The sequence below is a fragment of the Tachyglossus aculeatus genome, chromosome 22, assembly GCF_015852505.1.
Source record: "Tachyglossus aculeatus isolate mTacAcu1 chromosome 22, mTacAcu1.pri, whole genome shotgun sequence".
NCBI lineage: Eukaryota > Metazoa > Chordata > Mammalia > Monotremata > Tachyglossidae > Tachyglossus > Tachyglossus aculeatus.
This window is the reverse complement of record NC_052087.1, coordinates 2791061-2806893: the sequence shown is the minus strand read 5'-3', so window position 1 is coordinate 2806893 and position 15833 is coordinate 2791061. Positions and strand designations below refer to the sequence as shown.

Here is a 15833-nt window from a genome sequence, read left to right as displayed (position 1 = left end):
TCTGAGAAAATGAGATCTTGAGGAGTTCAGACCTGATAGTTTTGATTTTATTAAAATGGTCGGCAAAATCATGAGGGGTGAGTGAGGGCGTTGGGAGTTTAAAGAGGGAGTTGAAATTCTGGAATCGATGTGGGCAGTGGGAATGAGAGTCAGTGAGGGAGGAGCAGTAGTGTTACTGAGTTTTGGAGAAGACAGAGTTATGGCAAGTGAGGTTGAGTTTGATCTTGATGAGGTCGGCCTGGTACCTGGATTTCTGCCAGCAGCTCTCCAGAGCAGGAGTATACGTTGGGGGAAAGTTAACTGCGGAAACTAGCGATCCAGGGCTGGGGCTTGATGGTGTGAAGTTACAGGGGTGCAATGGAGTTGCGTTTGGCAGCTATGACCCATTCTTGTAGGCTGTAAGATCCTTAGATTGCCAATCTATCAATGGTATTCATTCATTCATTCATTCAGTTGTATTTCTTGAGCACTTACTGTGCGCAGAGCACTGTACTTAGCGCCTGGAAAGTACACTATAACAAGCACTTTATTGAACACTTGGAAAACTACAATATAGCAGAGTTGGTAGAGGCGGCCCCTGCCTACAAGAAACTTATACTATGGCAGTTGTTACTTATAAAAATTGAGATTTCTGGTGGTGTTATATGTTATTTTCCAGTGTAATTAATCGGCTTAGCGTGTTGGACCAATAGTTTACATTAATCACTGTTCATCGCCTGTTGTTATTACTTTCCCAGGCAGTAGCCTTGGTCATAAAACCTAGGTTTTGCTCCGCAAGTTATCTCTATTTTTACCATCGGGCCTGGAGATTCTCTGCCTGTTTTGGTGTCCTTTGGAAAGTTTCTAGCTTCTGTGCTCTGTGGCCTCTCTTTGGGGCCTCTGCCCGGATCAGGGCTGTGGATTCTTGGGGTACTAATTACTACTTTCTCTTCACCCTCCAGTTCTTACCCAGATTGGAGCCAACCCAACATAGGGTAGGGTTACTGGACAGTTATCTGATCCTTGGGCCCCGCCGACAACGAGAGAGAGGGGACTGTTTCTCCATTTTGGCTTCCAAAGTCTCCGCTCTCAGCTCCTGCAGGGCCGAGGACTCCTCTCTGGCGAGAGGTGGGGGCTGGCAAATTGAAGTTTTAAGGGTGATCTACCTTTCAGAGCAGTGTGGGGCAGATACCTGGAAAATGAGTTCAGTTCATTCATTCATTCAATTGTATTTATTGAGCGCTTACCGTGTGCAGAGCAGTGTACTAAGCACTTGGGAAGTCCAAGTTGGCAACATATAGAGACGATCCCTACCCAACAGCGGGCTCACAGTCTAGAAAGGGAAGACAGAGAACAAAAGAAAACATGTGGACAGGTGTCACGTCATCAGAATAAATAGATGTAAAGCTAGATGGGCATCATTAACAAAATAAATAGAATAGTAAATAGGGACAAGTAAAATAAATAGAGTAATAAATCTGTACAAACATATATACAGGTGCTGTGGGGAGGGGAAGGAGATAGGGTGGGAGGGGTGGGGAGGGAGAGAGGAAAGAGGGGGCTCCCAGGCTTCTATTCTATCCATAAGGCCACACTGCTTCAGGAAGGTTGGCATACACTCCTAAGTGCTTACCATGGCTCTGCCTGCAGCAGGTTCTCAGTAATCCTCTTTGATTGGCTTAATAAATTAGAGGACTTGATTATTTAATTAGAATCTCAAAGCTTTAGGGGCCAGTGGCTTTCTAATTTCCAAATTATACAAGCCCACAACCCTTGCTGTAGCTAGGCTACCGTAATAAAATTAGGCAATTGTTTGTGTTTTTGCGAATTGGGACAGAACTCATTTGGCATATTGTAAGAGGTTCCCGAAAAATCTAAAATGTTGATTCCAGTTCAGAATGAAGTAATCCTTGTTGCTGTGGACTTAGTTGCAAATAGTGGAGCACCTTGACAATGGATTTCTTATGAAGGTCACCAGACGAGAAGATGGTTTTTTGGTTTCACTGTATTTGTTTTTTTGTTTTTATGGAGGATGTATCCCGTGGGATATGCAATTATCTTTTTTTTCCTTTTAATTGACAGCAAATTTACAAGGTAGTGCCTATTAAGGACATTCGCAATCTCTATGTGACGTTTCCAATCCCAGACCTTCAGAAATACTACAAATCAAACCCTGGTCATTATCTCGGGCATCTCATTGGGCACGAAGGTCCTGGAAGCCTCTTGTCTGAACTTAAGGCCAAGGGTAAGTGTGCTGGGAAACATGTGGAGTCCTGTCGGTGGCCCAGGCTTCTCTTCTCTCTAGCCCATTCTGTTTTCCTGGAGAGTGGTGGTCTTTCGGTTTTGGCTTCTTATTAGCTGACACTTTCCCTGGCAAACTGCGGAAAGCTGGCCAGATCCCTTTATAAATGCTCAATAAATAAAAGTGATTGAGTGAATAAACGTCCCTGGCCCGGAACCGTCCTGGATAAGATGGCCTCATTCTGAATTCGCAAGTATTTTCCTGTTGGCCAGCGAGAGTTGGTCCTGAGAAGCGGCTTGGCCTAGTGGTTAGCGCCCGGCACATAGTAAGCGCTTAACAAGTACCCTAATGGCTATTATTCTTCTGAGTCCATTAATGCAAAGAGGTAAATTTTGCTAGATGCAGCACAAACTAGTAGCCAATACCAGTTGTCAAATCGCTTCATTCATTCATTCAATCTTATTTATTGAGCACTTACAGTGTGCAGAGCACTGTACTAAGCGCTGGGGACAAATCGGCAACATATAGAGACGGTCCCCACCCAGCAACAGGCTCACAGTCTAGAAGGGGGAAACAGATGATTCCCAAACAGGTGATTTGTGGTCACGCACACATGCACAAAGCAGATATGCTCTTAAGATACTTTGTACTGTCCTGCAACTTTCCCCTGCCCTTCCATGTTCCTTTTCCTCTTGGAGACCACATTCATAGATAGCCTTGTCCCCTCGTCCTCTCACAGCCCGAGCAAGAGGGTTGCCCTTCGTAGTTCCATAGTATAAATTCAGATACTCATCTTTATGTACTGTGTCAATCAGTCGTATTTATTGAGGGCTTACTGTGTGCATTGCACCGTGCTAAGTGCTTGGGAGAGTACAGTGTAACAAGAAACAGACACATTCCCTGCCCGCAACGAGCCTAGAGTCTAGAGGGGGAGACCGACTTTAATGGAAATGCATACGTAAGTGCTTTGGGGCTGGGAAGGGGGGATGAATAAAGGGAGCGAGTCAGGGTGACAAAGTGTGTACTGAGTTGCCTGGCCCGGGGACCCCAAAACCCTTGAGTTGCTCCCCAGACACTTGTCAGGTAGCCCATTTTCCACAGATGTATATCATGGTGTCTCATTTGTTGAGCTAACCCTCTTGGGACCCTCAATTAACTCTCCCCATTTTTGTTCACGAGGTGAATCCGATACGCCCCGTTTTCTCCTTCCCTCTGTGCTGGCTCCAAAGCCCATGAGGTCCAAAAACGAAATGATTTTCCAAGTGCTTCCCATTCTGGATTAACATTTTTCCTTTTGTCAGGTTTCCCTAGAAGCTCCGCAAAACACTGGTAATCCAAGAGAGTGAATCCAAAGTATTAAGTGCCATCTTTGAGTGGAGCACTTGAGAGTACGATTTGGAGAGTACAATTCATTCATTCAGTCGTATTTATTGAGCGCTTACTGTGTGCAGAGCACTGTACTAAGCGCTTGGGAAAGTGCAATGCAGCAATCTACCCCAGTGCTTAGGACAGTGCCTTAACAGATACCATTAAAAAGAAATTCAGGTCTGGTCGGTGTGATAATGTCCGTCTCCCATTCTAGACTGTAAACCCCATGTGAGCCAGAAACGAGCCTTAACAGATGCCATTAAAAAGAAATTCAGCTCTGGTTGGTGTGATAATGTCTGTCTCCTATTCTGGACTATAAAAACCCCATGTGAGCCAGAAACAAGTTTGCTAATTCTGCTGTATTGTGCTCTCCCAAGCACGTAATACAGAGCACCACACATAGTAAGTGCTCAATAAATATGACCGATTGATCGACTGATAGATAATCGATTTTTTCACACCTCAGACAAGGTCATTAGCTTGGATTTGTAGTTGTGAATGCGTATCAGATGTAACCCATTTTATAGCAGCATTGAAGGAGCATAAACCTATATATTTTTTTTATTTTATTGGCTACAGGTTGGGTAAATACTCTTGTTGGAGGACAAAAAGAAGGGGCCAGAGGCTTCATGTTTTTCATCATTAATGTGGACCTGACGGAAGAAGGACTTTGTAAGTATGACTTTTGCTGTTTGGAAATACATTTCCCTTGTCATGTTTCCTTTTTTTTAAAAAAAATCTTCTTCTCTGGATCTGAGGGCATTGAAAATCCAGACCCCCAAATCAATCTCCTTTTTTGCAGTTTTTCCAATCAGTCGATAGTCCCGGTTGCTTAAAGTAGTGAAATGATCTAGCACAAGGTTCAGATATTTTCAGGGCCAACTGTAGAGTCCACCAGTTTGTTGGGGCAGAGGGAGGGGTGGAGGCTGTTGGACTTTCCCCCTCCTCACCTCTGGACCGCCGACCCAGCTGCTTCACCAGGGCGTCCCGCCCCAGACAAGCTCAGCCCACTGGAAGGTACTCATTCCTTCAGCCGTATTTTTTGAGCGCTTACTTTGTTCAGAGCACTGTACTAAGCGCTTGGGAAAGTACAATGTACAGGCACATTCCCTGCCCACAGAGAGCTTACAGTCTGGGGTCGGGGTGGGGGGACAGACAGCAATACAGATAAATGAAATACAACTATGTACATAGGTGCTATGGGGCTGGAGGGGGGAAGAACAAAGGGAGCAAGTCAGGGCGACGCAGAAGGGAGTGGGAGAAGAGGAAAGGGGGGTGCTTAATCTGGGAAGGCCTCTTGGAGGAGATGTGCCTTCAGTAAGGCTTTGAAGCGGGGGGAGGGTAATTGTCTGTCGGATTTGAGGAGGGAGGGCATTCCAGGCCAGAAGCGGGATGGGAGCCAGGGGTTGGCCACGACACAGTCAAGACCAAGGCCCAGTGAGAAGGTTTAACACTAGAAGGGTGAAGTGTGCGGGCTGGGTTGTAGAAGGAGAGTAGCCAGGTGAGGTAGGAGGGGGCCAGGTGGTGGACTGCTTTAAAGTTTTTGTTTTTGTTGGATGCGGAGGTGGGTGGGCAACCAGTGGAGTTTTTTGAGGAGTGGGGAGTCGTGTCGTAAACGTTTTTGTAAAAAAATGATCCTGGCAGCAGAGTGAAAGATGGACTGGAGTGGGGAGAGACAGGAGGTCAGCGAGGAGGCTGATGCAGTAATCCAGGCGGGATGAGTGATTCTATTACCGCATTAATGGAATAAAGGGCACCTGTTCTGGACTGTCACTTGTGTCTCCCCAGCCCCTTTGAAGTGTCTTGGGGGTCACTAGGAAATACAGAAGCCTAGCCCAGAATGGCCTGTTGAAGAGGAGGCGGGGACATTTGAGGGGGTCCTCGGGTGCTAGAGGAACAATTCAAGCCTCCTCAGGCCAGGGCCGCAGACCTTAAGGGAAACAGTGCTACGGAGCCCGGGCCATTCCAGGAAGGGCATCTTTTGTCTGTGACCGGTCACCGAGCAGGGGAAGGCCCCGGTCAGAGGCATCGCTGGAGGTATCGCACGGAGACTCCACAGCTGCTGAATCAGTCAGTCAATCCTATTTATTGAGGGCTTACCGCATGCAGAGCTCTGTACAAAGCCCTGGGGAGAGTACAGTAGAACAGAGTTGGTAGACACATTCCTTGCCCCCAGTGAGCTTACGGTCTGAAGGGGGCAACAGACATTAATATAAATAAAAATAAATTAGGGATATGTACGTAAGCGCAGTGGGGCTGAGGGAGGGGGGAATGAAGGGAGCGCCGAAGGGAGTGGGAGAAGAGGAAGTGAGGGCTTAGGGAAGGCCTCTTGGAGGAGGTGTGCCTTTAATAAGGCTCTGAAGGTGGGGAGAGTAGTCGGATATGAAGGCCGGGGTGCGGAAGTTGTCAGCGAGATAGATGGAATCAAGGTGCACTGAGTAGATTGGCTTTAGAGGAGCGGAGCGTATGGGCTGGGGTTTAATGGGAGAGCGGTGAGGTAAGGTAGGAAAGGGCAGGGTGATTGAGTGCCGATGCACGTGATGGCCAAGATGAACTGTGAACACCAACATCCCCATCAGTATTTGAGTGCCGACCGTGTGTGACAGAATGTCTTAGTGCACGGGACAATTGCAGTCAAAGTAAAAGACGCCGCCCCTCTCCTTGAGGAGCTTTACAGTCTAATGGAGGAGACCAGCATGAAAGTGTGAAAGGAACAAAAGTACCAGTGTGGAGTCAAAAAATAAAAACTAAAAAAAAATACATCTAAGCGAGTGCTAGGGTAGTTGTTGGAATACCTGGACAATAGAGATGGCTTTTTGGGAAGGCTGTGAAGGTGGGGATGGACAGAACAGAGTGCATGTTGAGGTGCAGGTAGGGAAAAGAGAGCGGATACAGGGTGGTGGTAGTAACGGCTTATGTCGAGCTATTTTTAGAGAAGAAGCGTGGCTCAGTGGAAAAAGCCCAGGCTTTGGAGTCAGAGGTCAGGAGTTCAAATCCCGGTCTTCCAATTGTCAGCTGTGTGACTTTGGGCAAGATCACCTTGTAACCTCCCCAGTGCTTAGAACAGTGCTTTGCACATGGTAAGCGCTTAATAAATGCCATCGTCATCATTATTATTATGATTATCAAGCCCCTATTTGGCGCAATGTCCTGTAGTAGGTGCTTGGTAAGTACTGAATAAAGAAGTGACACTCTCCTTGCCCTCAAGGAACTTACTCCGTAATGAGGGAAGATGGATGGTGGAGAGTCTTAAATCTAAAGGTTAGAAATTTTTTTTGAAATGGGAAGGAACAGGTAACCATTACTTTTGGGTTGTGAGTAGAGAAAGGATGCTTTTTTTGAATAGTATTTTAGGAAGATAATTCAAGCTGTGGCATAGACTGAAGAAGAGAGAGGCTGGAGGCAGGGAGACCACGAAGGAGGCTGTTGTAGTAATCCAGCTGAGAGGAGATGGCTGTGAGATTGGAGAATAAGGAATGGACGGAACCCGGAGATAGTTTAGAGGAAGAACAGGGAAAATATTGAGGCCAAGTAAATGAGGAGATGGCTGTAAGAGTGGAGAATAAGGAATGGAAGGAACCCGGAGATAGTTTAGAAGAAGAACAGAGAAAATATTGAGGCCAAGTAAATGAGGAGATGGCTGTAAGAGTGGAAAATGAGGAATGGAAGGAACCCGGAGATAGTTTAGAAGAAGAACAGGGAAAATATTGAGGCCAAGCAAATGAGGAGATGAGGCGAAGATGACAGGGTTTGTAAAGTGTGAGGGGAAAGTTAGGTGGGGAAGTTAGGGTTGGGAAGGAAGATGAGGAGATTGACTTTTCCATGTCGAGTTTAAGGGGTCAGTAGGTCATCCGTTTGGCGATGTCATGGAGGCTAGAAGAAATGCAAGATTGTAAGGCAGGTGAGAGGTCGGGCAGCTTTAAATTCTGCCCAGTTCATGTCTACCAACTCTTTTGTACTGCTTAGTACAGTACTCTGCACACAGTAAACACTCAAAAAACACCATCGATTGATTAGTCAGAACTGGCCTTGAGTTACAGATTTAACGGTGGACCGGTATAGAGGCAAGGCCAAAGGGCAAGTCTTCAAGTCTGAACAAGGCCAGGGTTTGCATCGCTGAAAGCCTGGGAGTTAGCGCGTGATGGGGGCCCCCCGGGACCAGCCATTCCCACGAGAACATTCTGAGCCAACTTTATGATTTCCTCTCAGGAAAGGAGAGAGCGGGGTTGGCAGGGGAGGTGTCGCATGGACACCTCCGTGCGACACCTTAACTTGGCCGCAGGATTGGAAGTGCCTCAGCAGGCGGCCAGCTGGGTGTCAGTGCCAGGCCAGTAGGCTGAGGTTCCTGGAGGAGAACGTCGAGGACACCGTGGCCTCCCACTGCTGGGTAGGGCAGAGGTTGGAGCCCGGTGTCCTGCCGTTGCCTGGCCCCGGGCAGATTTACCTCACACTTTCAGGCAGAGGCCTCAGTGGGCGAGACAAAAGATTCGTTTCTGAACAAGAACCCGAAATGGCGATACCGCCAAACTCACAACTAGACTCCCTAGTGAGGGTCCTGGCCGTTCTCAGGCACTGAGTTCAGTCCAGACCACCGTCTGGAGAAGCAGCGTGGCTAGAGCACGGGTCTGTAGTCGGAAGGACCTGGGTTCTAATCCAGACTCCTCAACTTGTCCGCGGAGTCACCTTGGGGAAGTCACTTCACTTCCCTGTGCCTCAGTTCTCTCATTTGTAAAATGGGGATTAAGACTGTGAGCCCCATGTGGGACAGGGACTGTGTCCGAACTGATTAGCTTGTATCTACCCGAGCGCTTAGAACGGTGCTTGGCATATAGTAAGCGCTTAACAAACAGCATCATCGTTATTATTATTATTTTCTTTGCACTGCATGTGACCTCCAAGGCCCCGCTTTGCTCCCACAGCCCACTGACCCACTCATTCATTCAATCGTATTTATTGAGCGCTTACTGTGTGCAGAGCACTGTACTAAGCGCTTGGGAAGTACAAGTTGGCAACGTATAGAGACGGTCCCTTCCCAACAGCGGGCGCACAGTCTAGAAGACTGGGACTAATGGGGCAAGCCACAAGGTATGGTGAGGAGGAACACCCTGAAGCCTGCCTCAGGGTTACCAACCGAGGTCCTAGACACTATAGTAGTGATGGCATTTATTAAGCGCTTACTGTGTGCAAAGCACCGTTCTAAGCGCTGGGGAGTTTACAAGGTGATCAGGTTGTCCCACGGGGGGCTCACAGTCTTAATCCCCATTTTACAGATGAGGGAACTGAGGCCCAGAGAAGTGAAGTGACTTGCCCAAAGTCACACAGCTGACAAGTGGCGGAGCCGGCATTTGAACCCATGACCTCTGACTCCAAAGCCCGGGCTCTTTCCACTGAGCCACGCTGCTTCCACTGTCTCTGCATTAGGCTTTTTTTCACCAAGTGGTAGGTGCCAGGGGATGACCCAGTATGCCACCGGTCCCTTAGTGATGCCAAGGCTCTCTGCCGCTGGGCCTTTCTAGAGAAGACTCCTCCAGCCCCCCTCCAAAGGGCAAAGCTGAAAAATCGAGGGATTCACTGCAGTCGCAGCAGCAGAAAAGCTGATTTTAGAACTCCCCCGAGGGGCGCTTGGTGCAGTGCTTTGCACACAGTAAGCCCTCAATAAATACGATTGAACGAATGAAAGAGGAGCCGTCTGAGTTGAATCAGGTAGAGAGCTTTAATGAGAAGCAACGTGGCTCAGCACGGGCTTGGGAGTCAGAGGTCATGGGTTCTAATCCTGACTCCACCACATGTCCGCTGTGTGACCCTGGGCAAGTCAGTTAACTTCTCTGAGCCTCAGTTACCTCATCTGTAAAATGGGGATTAAGACTGTGAGCCCCACATGGGACAACCTGATCACCTTGTATTTCCCCCTCAGCGCTTATAACAGTGCTTTGCACATAGTAAGCGCTTAACAAATGCCGTCATTATTATTTAGGGGCTGTCCGTGCCCTAGTGATGATAATAGTAGTGGTATTTGTTAAGCAGTTACTATGTGCAGGGCACTGTACTAAGCACTGGGGTGGACGCAAGCAAATTGGGTTGGACACAGCCCCTGTCCCACATGGGGCTCACAGTCTCAATCCCCATTTTACAGATGAGGGAACTGAGGCACAGAGAAGTGAAATGACTTGCCCAAGGCCACCCAACAGATAAGTGGTGGAGTCAAGATTGGAACCCATGACCTTCTGACTTATCTCCCCTTTGCCTCCCCAGCTCCTTTCCACTTTCTTATCCACTCAGTCTTCTCAGCCACCTGTAGTCAATCAATCAATCGTATTTATTGAGTGCTTACTGTGTGCAGAGCACTGTACTAAGCGCTTGGGAAGTACAAGTTGGCAAAATATAGAGACAGTCCCTACCCAACAGTGGGCTCACAGTCTAAAAGAGAAGAGATCTCCCTCCTACTTTAAAAATGTACCCCCTGGGGATCGTTATTTCCCCAACACTTCATTAACCTCAGAGGTTCTGCTGGTGTGACAGTTGTCGGGAGGTGAACGCTTCACCGCCCAAAGGAAGAAGCAGCATGTCATTGTGGGCAGAGCGTAGGTCTGGGAATCAGCAGGTCATGGCTTTTAATCCCAGCTCCACCACTTGTCTGCTGTGTGACCTTGGGTAAGTCATTTCACTTCTCTGTGCCTCAGTTACCTCATCTGGAAAATGGGGATTGAGACTGAGGGCCCCCCATGGCTCAGGGAGTATGTCCAACCCAATTTGCTTGTATCCACCCCAGCGCTCAGTATACTGCCTGGCACACAGTAAAAGCTTAACAAATAGAATTATTATTAATAATAATAATAATGAGGAAGTCTGTTCTCTGCTCAGAACTGTTCAAGAGGAGTAAGGATGAGGGGTTTAAATGTGCCTTTTTTCCCCCCAGTGCACGTTGAAGATATCATTTTGCACATGTTTCAGTATATTCAGAAGTTACGAACAGAAGGACCTCAAGAATGGGTTTTCCAAGAGTGCAAGGTAAGTTCTTTAGGGTTTTTGCTCCTAAACCGCTGTTGCAGCTCAGCTGCGACTATTGAAGTGGGAAATGGTGGAAGTTTTGTAGGTTCCAAGCGGTCAGGAATGAAGTTTCTCCTGCGAGAATTGTTGTGAGCAGGGAACGTGTCTGTCAGCTCTGTTGTATTGTACTCTCCCAAGCCCTTACTTAGGCTGTGAGCCCCATGTGGGACTTGTATCTTTTTTTTTTTCATCATCATCATCATCAATCGTATTTATTGAGCGCTTACTATGTGCAGAGCACTGTATCTATTCTGGCACTTAGAACAGTGTCTGACACATAGTAAGAGCTTAACAAATACCATTAGAAAAGCGCTTAGTACAGTGCTCTCTGCACAGTACGCGCTCAGTAAATACCGTTGGTTGATTGAGAGTTGTTAATTGTTTTCCTGCTGAACCAGAGTATGTCTGGTGGCAGTGGAGAGAAGGGGGAAACATGGGCAAGAAGAGGGAGAACTCTCTGAGGGCCAGATGGGTTGGAGGAGACAAGCATCAACGCTGGAGGACTTGATGGTTTTGTTTCAACTTCTTCACTGTTATGCTTTATCTCTAAAGTTTAAGCTCAGAGCAGCCAAGTGAATGCCCCTTTAATGGGTATTCCCACAATCTTTTTGTAAATGATGCCATCGTTTACAAAATGACATCTCCTCCAGGAAGCCTTCCCTGACTCACCTCCCCATCCTACTCTCCCTCACTGGTTAATGCATGAACCTAAGCCCATTCCCCCTAAAATAGGTACTTATCCTACCTTTCTGCCCCACAGCATTTGTGTACAAATCCTTAAACGCAGCTGCTTCCTCAACCTGTAACTTAGTCTCTCTCATCCTGCTAGATGGTCAACTTTATATATGGGAACGTGTGTACTTAGTCTCTTGTATTCTCTCAAGCTCCCAGTAAGCGCTCAATAAATATAAAATTATTTTTCTTCTTTGAACACAGAAATACTTATTGTCGATGGTTAGTATTTTGAGAAGTTAGTCCCAGTTGAAAATAGAGACGGGAACCTGTAGGAAAAACCGAAATACGTAATCAGGTTTGGCTTGAAATGCCCTGTTGGATTCATTTTCTCTTTTTTAGGATTTGAATGCTGTAGCATTTAGGTTCAAAGATAAAGAGAGGCCCCGGGGTTACACATCTAAACTAGGAGGAATGCTGCATGTAAGTATTTTTTTTTTCCAATCCAGACATTTGTGAGTGGGCTATCCTGCAATTATGGTTCATAATTTCATAACCCATGGTTATATGGGTCATGGTTCAGTTATCTCCTGAAGTTTTACTTTTTTTCCTCTTCTCCCTGCTTTTCTTGCCTTCCATTTTTCCTTCTCTTCAATTTCCCTTCTCTCCCAGCCTTTCGCCCTGTCCCTGCTGCTGTCATCTCTTTGTACAACTGCTTCTTTCTTTTCCTTTTCCCACCCCCGCCTCTTACGGAACTCTTGTTCCATCTTTTCCACCCGTGGAGAAACCCCATTCTCTGTAGAATGAATTTGGATTTTACAGCCCTCGATCGTAGCCTTTTTAAAAATCCCTTTGCTGGTCTTCAGGCTTCAGCATTTTACCATGCGGTGTGCACCATAGTTTTTATTTAGTATTTTCTACTTTCCTCAGAGAGTCACTTGGCCTGGTCTTGGCCTGTAATGTCACCGTTTTGCATAGCGGAAGGTGGGTGGAGAGTTCCCTATCACGTGAAAACGTTCTTAAAATCTCTGGAGAAATTGCCTGCTCATTTTCTAATTTTTCTGCTCTCTATTTTTTGTATTAAAGTATTATCCCTTAGAAGAAGTGCTTGCTGCTGAATATTTATTGGAAGAATTCAGGCCTGATTTAATAGAGATGGTTTTAGATAAATTGAGGCCAGAAAATGTCCGGTAAGTTATCCTGAAATTCAGCTATTAAAACATAACTTCGAAAGGCCTAAGATTGAGGCATATTCTTTCATAAGAAATCTGTACTTTGCCGAGCCATCTGATGGGAATGGCACTTCGTGATTATTAGTCATATGTTTATCCACTTATTTTTGTATCCTATACCTTCTCTTGGGTTTTTTTTAACTGTTGTGGTTTTGTCAGTTTATATCCCCATTTGATTATACGCTCATCTAAGGCAGCGATCTGGTCTTTACTTCTAAACGTCCCTGAGCCCTACTCCATTGCTTTACACCTGGTGGACTCTGTCAGTCAATCAGTCAGTCCATTACTGGTATTTATTGAGCCCTTACTATGCAGAGCTCTAAATATGTAGAGCACTATAGTAAGCGCTTGGGAGAGTACAATAGAACAGAGTTGGTAGACACAGGGACAACCTGATCACCTTGTATCCCCCCCAGCACTTAGAACAGTGTTTTGCACATAGTAAGCACTTAACAAATGCCATCATCATCATCTGATGATTTTGAGGGGTATTTACTACATGCCAGGTGCTGTACTAAGTGCGGGGCTAGATAGGCTAGGATAGGTAAATACATGTATATGTATGTTTGTACATGTTTATTACTCTATTTTACGTGTACATATTTATTCCATTTATTTCATTTGGTTTATATGTTTCGTTTTGTTGTCTGTCTCCCCGTTCTAGATTGTGAGCCCGCTGTTGGGTAGGGACCGTCTCTATATGTTGCCAACTTGGACTTCCCAAGCGCTTAGTACAGTGCTCTGCACACAGTAAGCGCTCAATAGATACGATTGAATGAATGAATTCCCTTCCCACAGTGACCTGACAGTCTACAGTCCTGGCGATAGCAGTGATTGAAGACCTAGTTGGGACAATAGTGAGATGGGGTGTTTTGAAGTAAGAGCCCCGATGAATGTGGAAACCACACTCCCCTCAGTTATCGAGATTCCATTTTCACCACTTTTTAGTATTATGTAGGCACTCAGGTTGGTCTTGATGGATGTTCTCTACAACATCAATGTTTGGGCAGGGAGGGAAGCCACAGTCAGCCCGCCCCATCTCGTGTACCCAGGAAAGGGCCAGAGATGGAACAAGATTGCAGCTCTATAACCTACCCTCTGCCATTGAGATGTGGCCCCTGGCCCAGGGAACCTGTGAAGTTCCTGTTGACCTTACCAGAGTGTGGGCTGAGCCGGGGCTACTTTCTCCCCCTGCCCTGACATCATCATCATCCTCATTAATCGTATTTATTGAGCGCTTACTATGTGCAGAGCACTGTGCTAAGCGCTTGGGAAGTACAAATTGGCAACATATAGAGACAGTCCCTACCCAACAGTGGGCTCACAGTCTAAAAGGGGGAGACAGAGAACAAGGTGAACCACCTCTCTGCCACATGTCCCCCGGCCCCCACCCAGCCATCAGGGAGCCACAGCAGCGCCCAGGGAAAAAGGGGATGGATGCTCCCACAGCTGCCAGGGAGAGTTGGCTTTGTTCCCCGGGCACTGCTTCTGGGAATGAGAGCAAGCCTCCAGCCTGGCCATGCAAGCAAGCTGGGTGGCAGGAGAGGAGGAGAAAGGGGAGGACAACATCGCTGCAGCATCGCATGACTAGGTGTATTGCTCACCCCCACCTCAAGGCCCCTGTGGGGAGGGATTACTCACTTGGCCCCATGCCAGTGAAGCCGGGCCAGCTGTACATTCATTCATTCATTCAATCGTATTTATTGAGTGCTTACAGTGTGCAGAGCACTGGACGCTTGGGAAGTACAAGTTGGCAACATATAGAGATGGTCCCTACCCAACAACGGGCTCACAGTCTAGAAGGGGGAGACAGACAACAGAACTAAACCTCTTTGGTCCCTTTCTCACACTCCTGCCCTTTCTCCATCTCTATAATGGTCCCACTGTTGGGTAGGGACCGTCTCTATATGTTGCCAACTTGTTCTTCCCAAGCGCTTAGTACAGTGCTCTGCACACAGTAAGCGATCAGTAAATACGAATGAATGAATGAATGCGCTCACTAAAATTGAAGATGTCGAAGCTTGCTAAAAACTGTGTTTTCACGCACAAGGGAGTACGTCGTTCTGTACCATTTTTGGGAGGGTTGCAAACTGAGCATTTTCTGGATAAGTTTAATTTCAGATTAGCACTGGCTGTCATAGACTGGATTTTGTCTCTTCCGTGGATTTCTGTCCTGGCAATAGGCTTGTGTTCACTTAAGCGTTCTGTTTAGGAATAAGTCCAGAAATCCAGGAAGTCAGTTGGCTTCTAGAAGCCGTGGTGTCTTGACTTGATTTCTGGAAAACAGAAAGTAAATGGAGCAGGGGCAAGGGTTTTATTGCGTGGGTTATTTGTGGAATCCGTAGGGAGAAAGTGCCAGGAAAGGCATATTATTTTCTCGGAAGGCTAAAAAGCAGAATGTCCAGCTGGGAAAGAAAAAAGAAATTGGAAAGAAAAAGAGCCCGAGTCACTGACCTATGGTGATTCAAGCTTTCGTTCTTGGAAAACCCTCCAGCTTCTCTTGCTTATGTGAAACTGCAGTAAAGGAAATGAAAATGTTTGAAGGAGTGCAGTTGAGTAGTGTGTTTGGTTCCCGAAGTGGCCCACAGGATCTCGGGATTCACCCATCACAATGACTAAGCAGAGCCGGTTTGAGGTTTCGTGTCTTTTTTCTTTCTGTGACCTTAAACTGTCCAGCCCCTGCTCTGAAAGACTAGCCGTCCTGGCAATGTCCTCCATCCATCCTGGCGCTCCTGGCAGAGCTGGGAAAAAGATCTGTGGGGAATGAAAGAGTGGAATCCAGGACAGGGAGAGGGGGAAATGGATCAGTCCCCTTGGGGCCTGGCTCCCTAGTAATAGCCTTGCAGCTCAGAGGAGAGAGATCAGATGAGAGCGAGGGTGAGCGGGACCTCAGGTTGTTAGTAGGTACATATTGATGATTTCTGTGAACTTGTCTGTCTTTACTATTAGAAAGTCAAATCCCTGAGGACGGAGCCGTGTCTGTTCCTTAGCTAGGTGACTTAGCGCTCACTCAAAGGACAGAGTCGATACTCTGTTACTTCCGTTTTTACCCAAATTCTCCCTTGCCTACCACCATATTTCTCTTAGGCTCAGCCCAATTCCTTTCAAACCCCTTGAGCCTCCAGCTAAGTCGCAGGGTGATTTTGTCCATTTTTTTTTTGTCCTTAGGGTTGCAATAGTTTCTAAGTCTTTTGAAGGCAAAACAGATCAAACCGAAGAGTGGTATGGAACGCAATACAAGCAAGAAGCTATCTCAGATGAAGTCATCAAGGTGAGACCTTTACCACAAATCA

General features: G+C 46.8%; 1 protein-coding gene across 2 annotated transcripts in view; it reads left to right on the top strand.

Moving 5' to 3' along the window:
• Positions 1-15833, top strand: part of IDE (insulin degrading enzyme) — a 118062-nt gene that overhangs the window by 59863 nt on the left and 42366 nt on the right. For both annotated transcript variants that reach the window (XM_038764110.1, XM_038764111.1), the window contains 6 exons: positions 2062-2224; positions 4169-4261; positions 10506-10597; positions 11711-11791; positions 12395-12498; positions 15709-15811. In XM_038764110.1, coding sequence (XP_038620038.1) covers positions 2062-2224; positions 4169-4261; positions 10506-10597; positions 11711-11791; positions 12395-12498; positions 15709-15811 — 636 coding nt within the window. The remainder of the gene's footprint in view (positions 1-2061; positions 2225-4168; positions 4262-10505; positions 10598-11710; positions 11792-12394; positions 12499-15708; positions 15812-15833) is intronic.